Raw genomic sequence first — 21471 nt, 5'->3', positions numbered from 1 at the left:
CGGCGAACAGGAAGAGTTCCCGCCTCCGCTTGTGCTTGCGGAAGTGGAAAACTGACGTCCGTAGGCGCGCGTTTGGCGTCCGAAGCCAATCTACTGGCGCCGACAGAAGCGCGCTCAAACGCCGCAGGTGTACACCTGGCGTCCACTTGTGCGCGCTGAGCGTCCACTGGTGCGCGCCGAGCGTCCACTGATGCGCGCCGAGCGTCCACTGGTGCACGCCGAGCGTCCACTAAAACTCGCTGAGCGCCCACTGGCGTTCGCGAAACTTGCACCGAGTCACGTTCGGCGTCCACTAAAGCGCGTTTGACTTTCACAGAAGCGCGCTCGGCATCTAAAGAAACTCGCTTCTTATCCACAAGTTTCGTAGCAGCGGAAACAACCGCTTCACGAGAGCGAGAAACGAATTTCTCGCCTCCTCTAGAAAGTTGCTGGGGAGCAGAACGAACTCTAGAGGGAGACTCAAACGGAGAGAGAGACGAGCGAGGAGAGGGAGAGGGAGAACGCCTCGACCTCTTTCACAGGAAGATTGTCATCCTTCTTACGGCGACGTGGAACAGTCTCTCTCGAAGGAAAAACATCTCGAAGTTGCTGCTGAAGAGACTGGAGAATCTTGCTTGTAGGTGAAGCCTCCTTTTCTGGGGAGGGGCTGATCCTGTGAGCAGGAGAGTGGCGAGGGGACGCCTTCTTGCTACTCCCAGGAACCGCCGCTTCACGCACCTTAGAGCGACTGCGGCGCTCGAAAGAAAACATCTAGGTGGGAAGACTCCGCCTCCGAATAATCCTTACGCTTCTTCTGCGGAGGAAAAGCAGCAAACGCAACTATCGGCGATCGAGCAAAGTTCCGGAGAACAACTTGGACGTGAAGCGTCGCAGCGAGCCGTCCTTTCAGCGGACGTGATGCGGTATGAGAGCTCCACCCTTGCGCGGGGAGGAAGCTTCAGAAGAAGAAAAGCACTCCTTGAGAAGACGTGCACGCGCACGCTCCAGGCACAGTCTGGGTATGTTCGTCAGAAGCTGCCGAAGGCACGCCAGATCGGTGGGGGTTCCTCGTAACCCTCCTTCGACTTTCGACATGCTCTCTCCCCGTAATCTGGGAGTCAAGCAGAGGTCTAGGTCTAGAGGCGGAATGAGGCCGATCTGACGCACCCTCCACTACACAAGGGGCACTTTCACTGCACTTCTCTTCACTTTTGCTCTCCAGAGCTAACACTTTTGATTCTAAGTTACGAATCGACTCAAGAATTAGCGATAATGTATTACCTTCTACCGACACTGTCTCAGGGCCGGAGGCAACACTACAGGGGTAGGAGCATAATCTACAGAAGGAGGGTTAGCAGGAGAATAATTTAAATCTTGCCTACCTGAAACACTCCTGGAGGAAGACCTCCTTAACCTATCTCGCTCAAGTTTCTTAAGATAGGTTTCATACGCCTTCCATTCCGACTCTGTTAGTCTTTCACACTCCTTACAACGACTTTCAAACGTACATTCATTCCCCCTGCAACTTACAACAGAATGTGGGGCTACTGAAGCTTTCAGTAGCCTACCTATACATTCAGACATGGAACAAAATCTAGCGCTAGCAGAACTAGACCCTGACATCTTGATCAAAAGAAAAATCAATACCAAATTCAAATCAAACCAAAGTCAACGTGTGCCAAGCCACCGATCCAATTCAGATACCAAAGAAAAACCAAAAGGGATACTCAAGTAGCTAGTAAGTTTCCAAAATCTGGACGGAGGTGCTGCAAACAGGTGTTTCCAGCACCGGCGACAGAAAAATTATGAATAGAAAATGGGAATGATTCCTGATACCCGCCTCCCAGCGGCGGGAATGGGTACTAACCACCTGACTCCCACTGCGTGTGTCGTAAGTGTTTAAATTTCATGTCGGATTCGGAAAAATACAGCTATATATATCTGACAGTAAGTTTCATGAACAAATTCATAAATTAAATTGTATATGCTTCCGTGTTTTTTCAAAAGTACTGTTTTCTGGAAGAATAACTTGTTTACTGCGCTGTGCCTCCAAGGTGTGGCTACCCTCAGGCGTTTCCTCCTTTCTGCAGAGTGAAATCGCCCTTATTGCTAATCTTGTAGTGTCAGTTTGGATATTAAGCCTTCTTTTGACTATGTTGTCCTCTGTAAAATCAGTTTGCCTAGTAAAGGGTCCGAACAGGACCGAAAGTACTCGGCTATCTCGCTTTTTCATTTTTTCCTTCGTGGCAAAAAACCTTAATATATATATATATATATATACCCTATATATATATAGATATATCATATAATATATATAGTATATATACATATATATACAAAAAACTCCAAAAAAAATATGAAACTGAAGTTTTTATTGTAAAACTAATATTGTAATACCTACCTGAACACCTGAACTAGCCCTGGTCACTTACCAGCCCGAACCATCATTTATTAAAATTTACCAAATCTTTGGTTAAAATAAACGATCAGTGTTGCCAATCTCCTGGCAAACACCCTCGTTACCTAGTTACCAGCCCACCGCTAGTAGCCCTGCCTCACGGGCCGGTCACACCTGCCCTCTCACGTCAATCATAAAACTCAATAACTCTGTATGAGAGGGGAGGAGGGTGGGAATCATTCAGGTGTTCAGGTAGGTATTACAATATTAGTTTTACAATAAAAACTTCATATTGCAATACACCCCCTGAACACCTGAACTAGCCCGATTAACAACATTAATTTGGAGGTGGGGAATCAAATCTGCCCGGCCCTCCACTGTACTAGTTGTCAGTCAATATAATTGAGTACGCGAGTCAGTCTCAAGTTCATTTGTCACTCGTCCAAGCTAATCTCCCATGTGTGGCCTTCTAGGCCTGCCATATGTGGAGGGAAAAATTCCCTGCACCTCTACCCTAAGGTCAAAACTCATTGAGTGCGGAAGGGATACAAACCTGTTTCCTCTCAGCTGGCCATGTGCCTCACCTGAGTAGAGGAAAAACTGAAGACCTCCCATGTGGCTCTCGGCCTCTCATGTATGGAGGGAATCTGAAGACCTCCCATGTGGCTCTCGGCCTCTCATGTATGGAGGGAATCTGAAGACCTCCCATGTGGCTCTCGGCCTCTCATGTATGGAGGGAAACTGAAGACCTCCCATGTGGCCTTAGGCCTCTCATGTACGGAGGAGACAACGGTGTCGTCGATCGTAGTGATGTCTTCTCTTGTAGTGTTGTACCTGCCTGTCTGTACTCTGCCTGGTTGGCACTTGGAAGAATACCCTCAGATAGACCCAGACATGTTCTTTCCTATCTTTCCTAATACTTAAAATCCTCTTGTGATATATCATATCATGAATACCTTATACATATTCCGAATATTCGTTCCCTACTCTAATACTAACTCAGACAGCAAGATTGTTGGGTTTAAAAATAGAATTTAGGCCAAAGGCGAGAGTATTGGGACCTATGAGGTCAGTCAGCGCTGAAGGGAAATTGAGAAAGTTTGAAAAGGTGTGAAAGGAAGAAAAACCTCTGTTGCACAATGAGTCCAGTGTTAGTAGAGCGTGGAAAATAGGATGAGAGAATATGGAAAAGAATATGAAATCAGAAAAGTGAGAGAGAGAGAGAGAGAGAGAGAGAGAGAGAGAGAGAGAGAAACACAATCGTCTAGGATAAAGAGAGAATATAAAATCAGGGAAAAGAGAGAGAGAGAGATAAAATCAGGGAAAAAAGAGAGAGAGAGAGAGAGAGAGAGAGAGAGAGAAGAGAGACGAGAGAGAGAGAGAGAGAGAGAGAGAGATGAGAGAGGAGAGAGAGAGAGAGAAATTACGATCGTCTAATATCTCCACCTCCGCAAATTGCAGCAAGTTAAAAGGGTATTATCTTAACGATAATACTCGTATAACTCCGTACAGCTATGAACAACCGAACGAGAACTTGTTGCTAATGCGATCGACTCCTATAACAACATCACTTTATTGTATTGATCAGCGTGTGACAGTGATCGAATCCGATAGCAACATCCGTTATTGTATTCATCCGCGTGGGACGGTAATTACTGTATTCATGTTATAAATGCAGCTGAAGCTAATACGGCAAAATTACGTTCATCAGCAACCTGGACAGAAGTCCCGAGCTTATGTATGAATTCCAACGCAGCCGTGGTAAAAGAAACTAATAGCATGACAGAGCTCATTACTGTTGTTTTCACACAGACAAAGGATTAATAACGTATATATAGTGTAAGGTTCGTAATACCTATGAAAACGAGTGAAAAACGAACGGAATCCTAAATTTAACGCCATCTAACCCGAGGGAAAAACTAGCTTCCAATGAGACGTATCAGTCAAATTTTGGTCTTAAATTATATCGTAAGACGAACAGTATGACTTCGTTACATAAGTTAAGTATCCAGATATTCATTAATATGCTAACTAAGGACAAAAACATTAGCCGAGACCAAGTGATATGGTTGAATCTGAAGCCAAGGAGAAAAAAAAAATAGACTAGCCGGCATCCTTGTCTGTCTAAACCACACCTCCTTACAATAGTGCTGTTTGACGACAAGCTAGTGTAATTATAATTTAATTGAAAAGTAATAAAATAATATTTAAAGGTAATTAAATTAACTTTATTAGGCCTAATATTAATTTCAGTTGTCATTGTAATTTGATAATACGACTGGTAATAATTTGTAACTGTAATTGACATAAGCTCAATATAAATACTGACGGCAATAGTCTGTTAAACGTATGAAGACGTCATACATACAAATTCCTTTATACTTGACATCTGATTATATGCCCCAAGATAGATACCTCATTGACTATATTAAATGTCAACATAGTTGAAGACACGTCTCCTTTAAGACGTTTGTACAAACTTGGCATAAGTGAGAGTGTTGTTACATTAGTCATTTTAGTCAATCAGGAGAGAATGAGATGGATACGGCGACGCAAACCCGTATCCGTCATCCGCTGATTCCAGCGTGAATGACTGCCGAGTTTAGTGTTTATACTACGCCAATATGATGATACATATAATACAATTATAATGCTTTAGTCGGACAGAATCCGATCTTCATTCTGTTCGATTACATTCATATTAATTATCCTCAGATCGGATTCTCGCTCGTTTTCAATCACACCTGTATTGAATTATCAGAAGTCAAGAATGCCTTAAGCCTACAGCGTTAGCCAATATAAAAATAACTACCGATATGTTGTACAGCGAATACTTTAGGTTAGGCTAGGCTACTGAATATGCATACGATATATCATCGTGAACACTAGGCTAACCGTAGTTAATTTTATTCGATTTCTCTTCATACTGAATATCGTAAGTCAATATGCATTGAACGGAGAATTAGTTGATATTAACAATTATCGTATCGTATACGTAGAGGAAAGTAACCTTAAAGACGAAGGAGCATATCTGAAAGACCAACCCTGGCCTAAAAGCTTCTGATGCAAGGAACTCGAAGCAGGAAAAAGCCTAAAGATGCTCTAAGGACACTGTTCCTCTAAAACTACTACTTTTAATAGAAAACCGACCCGAAGAAGCCTGCACTTCTCTTCCTAAACTAAACACTATGTAGCCTATTATCCCTACTCGTCTATATCTGACCTAAGTTTTTATCCTGAGAACTTACACATCGAGGGAAGGGGAATCTGCTGCCAACACTGCCTGCTCCGCGCCAGGGGGGACGGCGGATCCTGCCCGTGGGCTTGCGGATCCCCATAACCCCCAGCAACGGTTAGGGCTCTGATTCTGGAACAGGCAGGGAGCTGGAAAAGAACGATTAGTAATTTTCAGTATTCCTATTGCTCGATCTATCCTCACATAATCTTGACATAAAATCGGTAACAGATGTCATCGAGGGAAGGGGAATCTGCTGCCAACACTGCCTGCTCCGCGCCAGGGGGGACGGCGGATCCTGCCCGTGGGCTTGCGGATCCCCATAACCCCCAGCACCGGTTAGGGCTGATTCTGGAACAGGCAGGGGAGCTGGAACAGAACGATTAGTAATTTCAGTATCCCTATTGCTCGATCTATCCTCTGCATAATCTTGACATAAAATCGGTAACAGAGATGTCATACTCGATGTCAGCGTACTCTCAAGTCCTCTTAAAGAGCACTGTCTCTAAGTCTTTATCTTGATCTACGTTAGTCTCTTCCTGCCTACAGTTACTTCTTAATACGAGACCTTTCCTATGTTTGAGATACCCTAACATCTGATCCAAAGACCACTCCTGACATTCCAAACATCTGGTTTTTACATTATATTGAACGGGCCTACGATTTACGCATAAGGAATGACTATCGTGTCATAGGGTACTCATCCTTTTCTTGCATTGTTGGCAAAGACGATACGTTGTTTGAACTCCCGCTCGTCGTTTTCTGTGATGTCGTGGCCGAGGATGCAGTAGTCGTTGTCGTAGCCTGTGTTGTTTCTTACTTTGCAGCAATCAATGTCTAATGACAAGGTATTAAGAGCAATCCAACCGTAATCCAAAGGGATGCGTAATTCGTCACCAAATTCAATCAAATCAAAGGTGCAAATGAAGGCCGGGCAAGACCAAAAAGGAGTTCGCTGTGGATACATCTGTACTCCACCGCGAACGATAAGTGATTGACGTGAGAGGGCAGGTGTGACCGGCCCGTGAGGCAGGGCTACTAGCGGTGGGCTGGTAACTAGGTAACGAGGGTGTTTGCCAGGAGATTGGCAACACTGATCGTTTATTTTAACCAAAGATTTGGTAAATTTTTAATAAATGATGGTTCGGGCTGGTAAGTGACCAGGGCTAGTTCAGGTGTTCAGGGGGTGTATTGCAATAATTATTTTAATATACATCTAAGCTTCTCAATGAAACATTTATCATTCACTGTCTGTCTACACTGATACTCACATACACATTTCATTACATTCTGGGTTGAATTATGCGAGATATTGGATAAATATCTATAGTTCAGAATGTATGGCCAATGTGAAGAAAAACCACAATAATTCCTGTACAAAGTTGTTTTATCAATGAACTGATATGAAAACAGAGAAAAAGAAGCATAGTCATAAATTGCTAAATGCTTACCCTTCACTGCATTCTTCACTAACGTTTTCCTTCTCCTGCGCATCATTGACTTCAGAAGATTCGTCTTCCACTTCATTATATTCTTCACCTAAAAGCACTGGGTCAACATTATCAAACCAAATATCCTCCATCTTTTTCCTCTTATTTTGCTCCTTATCATTCACTGAATGCTTCCGCTTCAATTCCCAATATTTCTCAGTCTGTCTTTTCTGCTCCTCGATTATTGCTTCTAATATCAATTTTTCCTTTTTCTTCATCTTCTTAGTTTCTTTTGGAAAGCTCTTCTTTTCACTGCTGTGTTTCTGTTTCTCATGCGTCTTTTGACTTGCCTTCAACTTCTCTGCATTCAACTTCTCTGCCTGAGCTTTATCTTGCTGCATAATAACCTGGTGAAGAAGATTTTTAATAAAATTAATCAACCAACTTTCCCGAAACAAAAAGCACCCAATTAATGATCAAACTGCCTACAGTAGTTTGGTTGCACTTTGCAATAACAATGATCAACATGATGAGCCAAATGCATACTACTAATAAAATGGAACATTCTAAAAGCTCCAAAGGACAAGAAAGAATACTGGAGCACAGAGGTATCTCTCAGAACATGATTTCCCTTACTAAACTATTTGTCCTGCCATAAACAAACAGAGTTTTAATGAAAACTACTTTCCTACTATAACCAGAATTTTACACTTGACCTCACTTCCAAGTGCTTGCTTGTAGAAGGGGGTAAAACTGGAGCTCAAAAACATGTCTATTGTACAACTAGGATTTGTGCTATTCTGTTTCTCAAAAGTATGGTCAGCTTCTGTTTTTACTCTAAGTTTTTTAGTTTGATTTTTATGTTGGTCTTATTTTTCTTTGTATTACGCTTGCAGGAAAATCAAACATTTTGCTAAAAGATAGTCACTAATGAGGTAAATAGAACATATTACGTATACATAAATAACGGAATATGAAAAAAGAGCATGACAACATTTACATAAGAAAAGGGGATAGTTAGTAGTATGAAAACAATAGAAGAAGATATCTTGATCATGCCATGAGTATAATGGAAAGGGTACTGGAGGTGAAAAAAAATCTACAATTGTCAGTTTGGCTTGATGTAAGAAAAATCGGCAATGGATGCATCTCTATATTACTGTATAATAAATTCAATAGAAACACCATGGATTATATACGTGCCTTCAGAAGGCATTTACAGAGCATGAGTACTTGATTGTTTAATCATAATAAATGAGGAAGTTAAAAAAGGGACTCTAATGCCTGAAATGTTTAAAATCAGACAATGTAGAGAGCAACTTCTAAAATAATGGCAGAGAGCAAATTTGGAATATAAGCTCTGTATTTTACAAATTGGAAGTTGCAAAGATGTGGTGCTCAAAAGCTGGAAAATAGACAGCTCTAGTAGACATAGATTTGATTATAAGAAGAAAAGTTATGAAGAAATGAATCAGAATACGTACTGTAGTAGAAGGTAGGGAAATAGAAGGATGAAAATCAGTATGACAGTCCATGAATCCTGGAGAAAGGGCATTTGAAGACCTCAGCCAGAGAGAAAACTCTAAAGAGAAGTCATTTCTAACTGACAATGATAAATAGATCATTTCACAAACATTAAGCTGCAATGAATACAGATGGAGGCCATGAGAGCAGCAAGGACAAGCTCAAGTATGTGAAGAGGGAGAACTATGTAACTAGAAGGAAAAAGAGGAAATCATTGTTCCCAAAATGAAGAGGGCAGCACAACATAAACAAAATACTGTACAAAACAAAATATGTGGGAAGGAGATCTTTTATTATTCTGAGAAGCATATCATTAACTTCTTTTACATATGTATAAGTACTGCAATATGGTTTAGCCCTATGAGTGGTCACCGACTTGAAACCAAGCACACAGGCTACTTAAGGCAATGACTAGCCTAAGGTACAATGCACATAGAACAATACTACTAATTATATAATAATTTTGGTATAAATGTGTACCATACTTACATTCTTTAGATTTTTCCAGTTCCCAGAAATATCCTTGGCTTCCTTCACGATCAAAACAGGTTTGTACTGGTTGGTTGTTTCATTATTCGGATCTGAAGGCTTCTTCTTCTTCTTCTTCCTCCTTTTACGTTTGTTTGGTTTTGAACCACTGGTTCCAGCAACCTCTGTTTCATTACTGACAGCAGAAACACTGTTTCTATTAGTTGAATTATCTTCCACTGTTCTTTTTGCAGCTTTAGAAGCAGGCTGTGCACTATCTAGCATGTCATCTGCTTTTCTTTTTTGTGTTTTATTCATTCTAAAATTTTCATTTCTGTGATTATTCTTATTTTTTAACAATGCTGCTTCCTTTAACTTCTGTGCCTGCAAACAATTTTCCTTTGATGTTTCTTTCGAATTTTCGCACCCAACAAGCAATCCATTACTGTCACTACTTTTGGAGTCAGATTTTCCATCTTTTGTGTTATTAACATTCAACTTATTGTGGCGTTTCCTTTCATCATCTAGTTTGGATTCTGCTTTATTAACCTGATTATTTTTGTTACTTTTTCTAAAAACTTTTCCAACCGGTCTACTATTTTTCACAATCTGAAAATTAGGACCGTGGGACTTCATCTTTTCAACACACGGAATTTCCTATAACCTGAAACAGAAATTTTGTTTAATGATTCATATACATTACTGTCTAGTTATAAAACAAACTTTTAACATAGCTCAAAAATAGTAATCTTGCTGTGAGCTAGCACTGGTCATTGAAGCCTGATAACAAAAAGGTTAACAGATGGGAAACAGGGAGATGTGAGGTTGGCTGTGGTGGTATTATGATGAAAGAATACAAACCATTGCCTTTTAAACAGGAGACTTACTTCTGAGGAAGAAGTGTCTTGTGGAATTCATTGGCACTAAAAATGTTTTAGTTACAGTAATACCTCGAACGTTTGCGAGGTTAGGTTCCAAAATTCGTCTTGGATCAGGAGGAATTGCGAATGTTTGATACAATGACTAAAAAGGCTAATAAATGCATAATTCTCGAGTTTAAACCTTAAATACGACCCAAATCATGTTCCCAAAGCACTTTGATTTCATTTAAAAGTTAGCTTAGTACAGTACCCTTAAAAAAGAAAGAAATGGTTGATGTAAAATTGGAGTAGGAAAACAGAATGAAACTCTTGTACACCACTGGAAAGTGCAAGCATCCATACCCTCAGAAGAAGAAAGGGTACTTCTAAGTAACAACTCTTCACGGACTGCAAGGAACTGTCCCACAAATACGAAAGCCACTCGGGATTGAGGGTGTCAAATGTATTTTGCCATGTTTAGTACCAGCCCCTGGAAGGTTACAGTCTACCAACAAAAAATAACAGTAAATTCTTAACCCTTAAACGCCGAAGCGGTATTTTAAAAATCATCTCCCGTATGCCGGCGGCGTTCGCGAGTGAGCGCCGAAGCAGACATTTTTTTTTTTTCAAAAAATCACAGCATGCTTAGTTTTCAAGATTAAGAGTTCATTTTTGGCCCCTTTTTTGTCATTGCCCTGAAGTTTTCTGAAGTTGCAGATGCACCCATTCAAGAAATGAAAAAAAAAATATCATTATCATATATAAATATTGGGATATATGACAGCGCGAAAAAAATTTCATATTTAATTGTATATAAATCGCGCTGTGAGCAAAACGGTTAACGCTAACGAGTTAATTTTTTTCGTTGTATTTTACACTAAAGTGCGATCATTTTGGTATATAACACATTGTAAAACGATCAAGGCAACACAGAGAAAATATTATCTCAAAATGATGCATGAATTCGTAACGCACGGACATCGTAAAAAAAAAGCTGTTTTCAAAAATTCACCATAAATTGAAATATTGTGCTAGAGACTTCCTGTTTGTTGCAAAATGAAGGTAATTGATTGAACATTACTAGACTGTAAGTGTTGTAGCTTACAATTGCAGTTTTCGACCATTTCGGTCGAGTTAAAGTTGACCGATGGACGAATTTTTTCTATTTATCGTTATTTATATGAAAATATTTAAAAACTGATAAAAGCTACAACCATGGGTTGTTTTTCGTTGTATTCTACATGAAATTGCGCACATTTTCATATATAAAACTTTATGTAACGGCTAATTTAAAATGGTGCAAACATTACGACAATCAGACGAAAAAATTTCTAATTTTTTCGGAAGTTACCGCACGGACGTAAGGAAAAAGTTTATTTCATAAATTCACCATAAATCGAAATATTGTGTTAGAGACTTCCAATTTGTTGGAAAATGAAGGTAAATGATTGAATATTACTAGAATATAAGAGTTTTAGCTTACAATTGCGTTTTTCTACCGAAGGTTGAAATTTTGGCACATCGTTATTTATATGAAAATATTTCAAAACTGATAATAGCTACAACCATGAGTTGCTTTTAGTTGTATTCAACATGACATAAGGAAAATGTTTTTCTTTTTCATAAATTCACCATAAATCGAAATATTGTGCTAGAGACTTCCAATTTGTTGCAACATAAAGGTAAATGATTGAATATTACTATAATGTAAGAGTTTTAGCTTACAATCGCGTTTTTTGACCATTTCGGTCGAGTCAAAGTTGACCGAAGGTTGATATTTTGGCACTTATCGTTATTTATATGAAAATATTTCAAAACTGATAAAAGCTACAACCATGGGTTGTTTTTAGTTGTAGTCTACATGAAATTGCCCACATTTCCATATATAAAACTTTATGTAACCGCTAATTTAAAATGGCGCAAACATTATGACAATCGGACGAAAAAATTTAAGATTTTTTCGGAAGAGTTACCGTGCGGACATAAGGGAAAAGTTTTTTTCATAAATTCACCATAAATCGAAATATTGTGCTAGAGACTTCCAATTTGTTGAAAAATGAAGGTAAATGATTGAATATTACTAGAATATAAGAGTTTTAGCTTACAATTGCATTTTTCTACCATTTCGGTAGAGTCAAAGTTGACCGAAGGTTGAAATTTTGGCACATCGTTATTTATATAAAAATATTTCAAAACTGATAATAGCTACAACCATGAGTTGGTTTTAGTTGTATTCTACATGAAATTGCGCACATTTTCATATATAATATTCCATGTAACGGCTAATACAAAATAATACGAAATAATTTCTGAGATGTGTCGCTGATGCTTTTTAGTGCGAGAAGAAAGAAATTTGCGCTTGCGCGCCTGGGTAACGATTGTAAACAAAACAACGCCTTGATCCGTGAGCTCCCAGCATCCCCCAAGGTGCGTGATTCAAAAGTTTTCGCCTAGTAGGCCTATAACTATTTTTCCGCGAATTTAAAAAAACTTTTTTATATCGACGTACCATACGTCCAATCGGCACCCAACAGACAATTTATATCGATGTTTAATACGTCCAATCAGCGTTAAAGGGTTAATAAGCAACCAAAATACTAAAGTTGAAATGGAAAAGAAACCCACAAAATTACTGTGCATAACTTACTTCTTTGTAAGTATTTACAAATTATTTTACTCAACACTCAAGTAATTTCAGGCACTTTCTGTGGCCCTTTCTCAAGAGATGGGTTGTCAGCCTGGGTCAAGGCCCAGCAGTTTTGCAAGGTCTTTCTTAGAATAACCTAATCAGACATATTTCATCAGGGTCACATCCTAACCTTCTCTTAATCTCTGGCGCTGTGTCCCGACCTGATGCAAGGGACTTTCCTTAATTAACCTACCTAGATCCCACACCCCCTCCCACCAACAGCACCTAAACTTAAGAGGAGATGAAACTATAAAACAATCAAACATGTATTACTACTAATATACTTGGTTTTTTTCCATCTGTCCACCTGCCTGTGGCGTTTGCATATGGTAACACTGCGCCATGGCTTTAGATACTACCTAGGTAGTTATATTCAGCTTACACTCAACAATAGGTAATAATAATATCCTATTTCGAATATTAACGGTGTAATTCGCATACGGTAAATTATTACAACACTTTTTAGTATAGCACCCAGATATCCTTATACTATTTTACCTAAAACTTACACATACCTAGTACTAGGTAGCGTAACTAGGTATCTTACGCCTGGCACGCAGTCACCATACGTAAACCCCACAGGCCGGTGGACAGATGGAAACAAACAGAGTATAGCCTAAGCTAGGTAGTACTAGCCTATGCACTAATGTAGGTATCCCAACCTAAATTCACTGAATAGGCAGCTCGAATGGGCATTTTTTAATGGACAAACATACCTAGGTGAATAGGCAAGTAGCTAACCGTAAGTTTGATCTTAGCCAATACGCACAGGGTGTCCATAAAGTTCCAGTACCGTTCTGAACGATAAATACTTGCAATGGTACTGGGACTTTATGGACACCCTGTACGTACTGGCTAGGATCAAGCTTACGGTTAGCCCTCAGTACTTGCCTATTCACCTAGGTATGTTTGTCCATTAAAAAGTGCCTATTCAGTGAATTTAGGTTGGGATACATTACAAGAAAGTTCCTGGGATAAAGTGTGCAAAACAACTCAATTAGTAACATCACCTAGATGAATATACAAGCACGACGTCTGTCACATGAGGCCAACATAAACACGTCCATGGAAAGAGTAGTAACAGTAGTAGTGTTTGCAAATTGTCATCTTTGTCTCGGCACACAGGCGCTGTCGATTTATTTTTCTTCAATGTGTCTCTTTTAGATTTTTTTTAAAAATAAATATTTGTACGAGTGAAGTGAAATTTCTCCTTAATGAAAAATACATTTTCCTAATATTCTTGGCTTATTTACATTGGGCTTAAATTAACCATATTCATAATAACGTATTGGCACTTAAAACTGTATAAATGGTTAAGTAGCTACAACTGTCCCCCATACTGTGAGGCGAAAGATATATTTCATTCCTGCTACCGGCAAGGCCATGTAGCATGATAAGCATTTGCAAATCAAACCATTTATAGAGATGCTGAAAAATCAAAGCAAAATGCACATAAATATTCCAGAATGTTCTGTGAGGTGGCCCCCTCCTCGAAAATAATCATGCCATCTAGCAAGGTAAAGCTTCAAACAAGTTGAAAGCAAGTTTATATACTATTTACTTCCTTCAAGGCTACATCTTTGCCGATGAATACATTTAAATATAAATATAAAGAGCTTAAAATCACTATTTATATCTTGACAAAACATATGGAAAAAATAAACCAGGAAGTTGCACAATAGAAGCACAAGTAATTCGTGCAACTGAATTTTCTGCTAGTGTCAAGTTCATATTTACATACTACCCTCTGCACATTTATCGATGAATGCATTTAAATATACAAAAAGCTGAATTTGTTATTTCAGTTCTGATAAAACAGAGGGAAATAATGAAGCAGGAAGCACAACACAAGCAAAAATAGAAGCATAGAATTCTTCATTCCTATTTACGTTCTGGTCCACCTCACTGTCGTCACCCTGGCCTGGCGTCTGACATTGCCTGCGACCCCTCTGGTAAGAATAGGCTAGTCATTTGAGACCCATACAAGCCCCTGTACTTGTCTTGTTCATTAATAATATTTAAATCTTTAGGTATCATTTTATAAATGATTGTCAGCCGTATCTTACAGTCGCCTGTAAAGTTTACTAGTTTACGTCATGTGGTAAAAGCAGGACTTGGAGCCAGGCTTTATACGCAAGGTAGGATATTAGGCTACCTACTGTATTAACCTTAATTACCCCATAAGCTTTTCTTGGACGAGATTATTTTGTAGGATTTTGGGTTAATATTTAAAGGCAAGTCTTGAGGATATTAGGGTAGGCAAACTGACGGCGAGTGAACTTCCCAACCACTGGGTATACCTACCTAGCTAGTAGCCTGCCATAGCTAGGCTACATTTTTACTTATAATTTAGACAAAAAAATGGCAGCAATTCCGCATGCTTAAGGTTAATTGTCTTATTCAGTCAACCATTCAATCCCATTAGTCATTGACAGGTACCTTTACATTCTAGCCTAATGCCCATCTCCTAGGCTACGTCAGTGTGATACCTTATGGTACAGTTTGCAGCTGGTAATTGGCCTATTGGAGGAGAATTGCACACAATTTCTGCTCTGCACAATATATAACGTTGTCTAGGCTAAGCTGGGGGGCATACTGAAACCCTCTCTGGCCATTTTACAATGTCAAGTTAGTGTTTGGGTACAGTCTACCCCCTCCCCCAGCCAGGTCTGGTTAAAGGAGGAATAGGTTAGGGTGTAACTTTTTTTCAATATGTCTTTGATCTGCCGTCTACCCTTCCATAAATAGGTATGTCAGAGGAGCAAATTTTAGTTTAATTTAGATAAACAGGATGTTGAAAATTTAATACCCAGCTCAACTTTTGTGCTCCTTTACTTTAGGTTATCGCCCTTTTCCTCATTATGCAATAGCGGTTTATGTACTAAAAATTTACAAACTGGGTTTCACTTACTTTGCTTGGTGTTATTCAGAACACTTCTAAAACACCACTAGCTTTAAAAAATATAATGCTACAGGTGGCTGGTGGTTTTTCCCCATGTGGATAGGATAAATGACTGAGCAGCAACATAGTGGCCACCTTTCTGAAAAAGTACTTGAATTTGCTGCCCTGAGCATCAGTCAAGAGTTGTGGCCCATCCAGGCAGCGCACAGAGACCTCTAAGCTCTTCTTGAAGTAAGTGTTTTGACCTAATTATGAAATAATGGCTTAATTCAAGCGCTTTTTTGTGAAGTGGCTGCGTTCCAAGAGAGGTGGCTGCCATATCGCGGCTCGGTCATTTACCCTAGGTGTCCCGTTTGGGTTTTTGTACTATGTACATTATTGTTATACTGTTTTCTCGTCATTAGATGAGAATTAAAATAGATAGAAGTTTACTTTATATCATAATGGCATTTTGGATTTTAAAATATTTTTCTATGTTTCTGACATTTGATTCATTAGCAAATGAGAACTTCCAGAGAAAGTGGATGAAATGGAATATAAAATTTAGGCCAGAGGCCAAGAAGCATTAAGACATATGAGGACATTCAGCACTGAAAGGGAAATTGGGAGTAAAAAGGTTTTAAAGGTGCATGCAGTTGAAGTTGATCTATGAAACAGTTGTTAGGAGAAGATGGAAAATACTACAAGGGAAAGAAAGAGAATATGGACAGAGGCATGTACAGTAAATTTGACAGATAGTGGACTCCACCTTTATTTATATTCTACAATATGGGAGAGCACAGTGGAAAAGCAGGGTTTCTGAGTGGGGGGAACCACGAAAAGAATTAAATAAAAGGAGCTTAATACCAAGGATTGTTCTCATCCAGATTAGGGGAAGTTTATGTCATGTTTTCAAATTATCACCATCCACTAAAGTATGGACCTGATACCCTTGGTTAGGTTAAGTTAGGTTATATTCTCTCAAGCCGGCCATTATAAAATATGAGAATTTTTTCTGGGCATTTTTAAAATGAACTTATAATTATTAAACATTAAAATTTCACATTGTATGTTTTAGATATAAATTCCGTTTTTCAAATTGATCTATAATCATAATCTGATCTTTGATTCTAAAATGATAAAACATTAGATGCTTTACTAATATCTTTGTACTTGTCACTTACCAGTCTTGATATAGTTGAAATTGAAAAGTGATAGTTTTTTTGTAGATAATCACTTATAATAGTTTCATGGTATGCAAGGTTAGGAAGATTAAGCAGATCGCCTTGATCAGAATGGACACTGTAGTAGAAGATAACACAGTGCTTGTAAAGTTTACCAAACCTGTACAATAAGTGAAGGGATTTCTAGTTTTTTTTAAACCGTATAACTGCCATTAGAAAACATAGGATGTTTTCACAGCTGTTTCATTGATCGTTTTGGAAATTTCAGCCTCATCCCTTAAACATATTTTACTTTTCATTCTTGGAAGTTGATGACCATTTCTTTTCCAGGATTCAAAATGGCTTCTCCATTAGATAAAGTAGAGGCTGCTGACATTGATGTTGGCCGTTTCAAGTATATTTTGATTAATGTCCACCATTCACCAGAAGGGGGACCAGAGGTTTCCAAGCACATTGTCAGGGGGTGAGTATTGTATGATATTGGAGTTTTATTTTTTTTTTTTTTTAAAATCTAATATTTTTCAGTGCTAGACCCATTGATGCAGTGTCCTTAAATAAAATTTACTTCTTGTTTAAAAGCCTCCTTGCTATCATCAAATGTTTGTCCACTAATATGCATTTGATTTTTTCAAAATACTTATCTTAATGTTAACTGAATTTTAGTAAAAAACTTTCTCAACCATCTTCAGCTAAAGAGCTCACTGATTTTAAAATGTGATTTCCAGTGTTTCCACACACCAGTCATTTTGATAAACTAACCCAGCACTTTTGACTGAAATTCGCTTGTGCAGTATTTTTTCAAAATTTGTCTTGCTATATAGCAACATCAAACTTTGCTGAATTAAGTTAAAAGCGTATACCTTATTATATTCGGCCTTAAAACACTTAAATAATGCAGTATATTACATGCTCTTACAAATAATGCAATATGTTTACATGCTCTTACAGACAAGCCAGCAATCATTTTTTTTGCTTTGCAGTAATTTTGGCAAACAGAATTTTAATACATTTGTACAGTGCTATTTGTGTATTAATTTCCTACTGCAACACAACATTACAGTTCTGAACTATGAGAAACAAATTTTCTCTCATATTTTAGATCAAACATAGAAAGTGCAAAATATGTTGCAAGTTTGTTGTTGTCACCCCATCCTAAGGTATCTTCCAAATCCATAACAGAAACTAATGTTGTGATTGGTTGCCATTTTGTGAGGTGGCATCTGTTGACCAATAATAGGTAGTATTCTAGTGATATTGCCAAGATTCTCACTTTAAGTAAGCCCAAATGATGAATGACAAATTTTGCACACTTTTTAATTAAGAAATTGTCAGAATAATAATTTTCAGAGTATCCAGTTACAATTTTTTTTTTTTTTACAAAGCTGTATGATGAGGGGTATTCTTAAAATTGATCCCAGTGCCTAGGTTAAATTGCTACCTATAATTAATCTCTTGCCAGTTGCATTTGCAGTGGCAAGGGCAAGGGTAGTGCTTGAATAAATCTTTTGGGAGATGTAGTTGCACAACATTATTAAGTGCTTGATTGGTCTTCATGATGAGAGAGTTTTAAGTAGTAAAGTGCTGTAGTACAAATGATGTCTTCTAAAGAAGGCAATACTTTGTCAGATTTTTTCTGGAGTAGTTCTCCATAGTATTGTATTACTACGTACTTCCAAGCAGTACTGTATGTCCCAGTATATTTACATTGCAAGTAAGTTCAGACGTTTTTCTTTCCAGATATTCTTCTGCAGGTTTTCATTCTGATGTTTATGATAAAGTGGTTCCAGCAATTGAAAAATTAGGGTTAGATTGTGAATGTCTTGGAGGAGGACGTATTCTACACGATGAAGAGAAGAAGACTATTGAAGTATTTGGATACTCTCAGGGTTATGGCAGAGCGGACCATTCAATATCTGTTGAAATTCTAAAGAAGAAATATCCAGATTATAAAATTACCTTCTCCAATGATGGCTACTAGTCACCATTACATTTGTATCTGATTTGTTTGTGGCATGTAGAAATTTTAAAGTGATGGTCCTCAGAGATATATTTAAAACAAATAATTTTCTTTATGTTTCAGTTTAGTTAATAATTTACCTTCTCAAAATGTAAACAGTAGCTTTGAGTGAACTGTATTGTCTTGTTACTTTTGTATAATGATTATAAGATCTTGTAAGAAAATGTTCACTCCTTAAATACAGAATTGTCATTCCTTCAGTTTAGAATTGCTTCAAGTCATTGTATTATTGGTTATGATTAAGTTAATTTGCTGTCTGTGATCATATTTTGTTTGAAGGAAAAAAATATGTGAAATGGAATGAACATGTAAACATGTTTCTTTAGATACGTATGTTTCCAACTGCAGTTGGTATTTCAATGTCCTTTGCAGCATTCTTGGACCCCAGCTCCATTGCTTTTATTTTAATTTTTAACCTTGCTCTGATTTTCACTTTTCATTAAGGAGCAAATCTTTGTTTGTTTGTTTGTTTGTATGGTGTTTTTACGTTACATAAGCATAAAAATGTCGCAGTGATCCAGTTAAATTTAAATTTTTAACCTTTCCACTTTTATTTGTTTAATGTTAATGTATATTGATCATCTTTTTGTAATAAATCCATGTCAAGTATTAAAGATGTAAATTATTTCATAATGCAGTACCTCTATAAAAAATTTTATACATACAAATCATAGCCATCAAGTCAGATGGAAATTTCATCCTTGAACCTCCAGATGAAGCTTAGCCTTTGAATTGGTAAAACTATGGCCAGTCAGAAGGGAGGTGGGAGGAACCTCAGTTTCAACTTAACACACAAGTGTTTATATAATGGAAGTGTTTATACAGTGGAAAAACCATTGCTTTGCACAACCAAGTAGTTACTTGAACAAGGAAGACTGAAAGAAGCAGACAGTAGCCCTATAACACATGCCGTAAAGCAACAAGGTACTTTATCTGAATCTGTGTTATAATACTACTCTTATGGATGCAGGATCACCTAACATTGAAATTTCATGTTCAAGACTTTTAGCTCAGTAGTTCTGACACAGCTGGCTTAATTGCCCAATTATAACCATATCTATAGTACTAATGAGTAAAACGTGGGAGGTCTAGTACTCTTCTTGGAAGCATATAAAATGAGGTCGGGGTCGGCATTACATAAAATGATTATTGAAGGAATGTTAGTCAAGAGGCAGGAGGAAAAAAATGTGAAAGACATAAAACTTTATCTGAATAGCATTAAAGTAGCGTAATTTAATGCATATCTTCTAGAAAGGCAAGGCTCTCTTCAAGAGCAGGAGAATAGGCCACCAGATGGCTGTGTGTGTGCTTGAGGTTAAGGTCATGAAAATTTTAACAAACGTACCTAAAAGCAGTTGTCTTGTAGAACTTGAGGCAAATATATATTTTCTGTGCTTTGGTGGGCCGTGAGAATAACTTTTTCTATTCCTGAATCAGTATGCCGATACAATTGGGAAAGCCCTGACTAGTAGCTCTGAAGGCAAAGGGGGGTGATTTATTATCACTAGCAGAAAATCCTCTCCTTCAGAAGCCAGACTTGAAGATAGATGATCTGGGTCTGTGGATTTAATGGAGGAAGTTGATGTGAAGTTGACATGGGCAATGAACCACAGCAAGAGGTTTCTCAGGAAGTCTGTCAGGAAACAAAGGTTGTCCATATACCATCCTCTTGTGACCATTTTGATTGCATTATCTTGCCCAGCTCTGCCCCTGAATGGCTTTGCCGGCTCCATTACTTGGGCTCAGGTCCTTAACATCGTGTACCCATCCTTGTCTAACATGTATGCTAGAATAAAAATTGGTTATTAGCTGTGCAGGTATGCAATACTTCGCTGAGGTGAACCATTTATTAAGCAACTCGACAGACGTACTGTATTTAAATAAAGGATTAGTTAAAAGGTCAACACAAGTCAAATATATTTATTCAGTATGAATATAAAGCTCTTCTACATCCTACTAGACCTACAGTTTCAGTGGCTGATCAGCAGACCAGGAGAGAAGAAATAAACTAATAAAACAGTAATTTTCATTGCATTTTCACAGTAATTTCATTGTGAAGCATGTACGTACTTATGGTTTCAAAAATTTATAGTAACAACTCTTAAGAATTTTTATTTTTGGGTACATTCAATATAACAATTCAGAAAATGTAAATGCAGTGTCAGGGGCTGACAGTTTTAACTGAACTAACCTATAAATTACATTAGCCTCTCCTGCCATAAAAAGTACTACAAAATTTTGTTTTAAAAATAAAAAGAAAAACCAAATAGAATATCAGAATAAACATCACCATGCTGAACTGTTCTACTGTATAACGATTGTATTGCAAGTTCACTCCTAACATATTTTATATTCAGATCTTCTGAAAAGGGATTTGAGCACAAACCTCTAGGGGAAACTTATGTCAAAAGAATAATAATTTTTTTGTGCTATTTCACAAAAACTAACAAATATATATGAAATTTCAGTCTTGCACCTAACAATTTGATGGTTATATAGTTTTTCCTTTACATGATAAAAGTAAATGCCTCCCACCTTCAGACATCCTAGCTATTTATTTACCTGCTATTTTACAGGAAAGAAAAGATTAAACGGGCCTGAAAATAAATTTTATCATCTGAAGCCCTAAAGGCCACTGTCATAGCACTATCATATACATAAAGGATAAATAATTTTTAAAAGCCAGTTGTGCACAAGAAATTAATACATTGGAAAATACAGAATTATGTATATGTATATACTTTTTAACACCCAGTGGTCCTTTTAACATAACAGAAAAAGAAACTAATATGCTCTGTTGAATAGA

The 21471-nt window shown here is 37.9% G+C and overlaps 2 protein-coding genes across 4 annotated transcripts in view; one reads left to right on the top strand and one right to left on the bottom strand.

Moving 5' to 3' along the window:
* Positions 1–13739, bottom strand: part of LOC135207980 (RNA exonuclease 4-like) — a 23082-nt gene extending 9343 nt beyond the window's left edge. The window contains exons 1-3 of the mRNA XM_064240054.1: positions 13594–13739; positions 9056–9698; positions 7064–7449 (exon numbers count right to left, since the gene is read on the bottom strand). Of these exons, the coding sequence (XP_064096124.1) occupies positions 7064–7449; positions 9056–9670 (1001 nt within the window). The 5' untranslated portion in view covers positions 9671–9698; positions 13594–13739. The remainder of the gene's footprint in view (positions 1–7063; positions 7450–9055; positions 9699–13593) is intronic.
* Positions 13740–14273: 534 nt separating this feature from the next.
* LOC135207982 (14 kDa phosphohistidine phosphatase-like) lies at positions 14274–19279 on the top strand. Of its 3 annotated transcripts, none has more exons than XM_064240059.1 (3): positions 14274–14535; positions 16979–17111; positions 18386–19279. In XM_064240059.1, exons 2-3 carry the CDS (start codon positions 16987–16989, stop codon positions 18624–18626), a joined length of 366 nt encoding a protein of 121 aa, XP_064096129.1. In that variant the 5' UTR covers positions 14274–14535; positions 16979–16986; the 3' UTR covers positions 18627–19279. The 3 variants fall into 3 exon arrangements, with proteins under 3 accessions (XP_064096129.1, XP_064096128.1, XP_064096130.1); XM_064240058.1 differs by lacking the exon at positions 14274–14535 and adding an exon at positions 14542–14721; XM_064240060.1 differs by lacking the exon at positions 14274–14535 and adding an exon at positions 15559–15716.
* The last annotated feature ends 2192 nt before the right edge of the window (positions 19280–21471 follow it).

Source organism: Macrobrachium nipponense, chromosome 34, assembly GCF_015104395.2.
Source record: "Macrobrachium nipponense isolate FS-2020 chromosome 34, ASM1510439v2, whole genome shotgun sequence".
Classification (NCBI taxonomy): Eukaryota; Metazoa; Arthropoda; class Malacostraca; order Decapoda; family Palaemonidae; genus Macrobrachium; species Macrobrachium nipponense.
The sequence above is the reverse complement of the archived record's forward strand: the minus strand, read 5'-3'. Positions and strand labels throughout refer to the sequence as shown.

Excerpts from the sequence above, each read along its gene's own strand:
- LOC135207982 (XM_064240058.1), top strand. The coding sequence starts at position 14,628 with ATGATTGTCAGCCGTATCTTACAGTCGCCTGTAAAGTTTACTAGTTTA. Across the intron at positions 14,722-16,978 it reads AGCCAGGCTTTATACGCAAG|GATTCAAAATGGCTTCTCCA; the intron begins GTAGGATATTAG and ends TTTCTTTTCCAG. Across the intron at positions 17,112-18,385 it reads TCCAAGCACATTGTCAGGGG|ATATTCTTCTGCAGGTTTTC; the intron begins GTGAGTATTGTA and ends TTTTCTTTCCAG.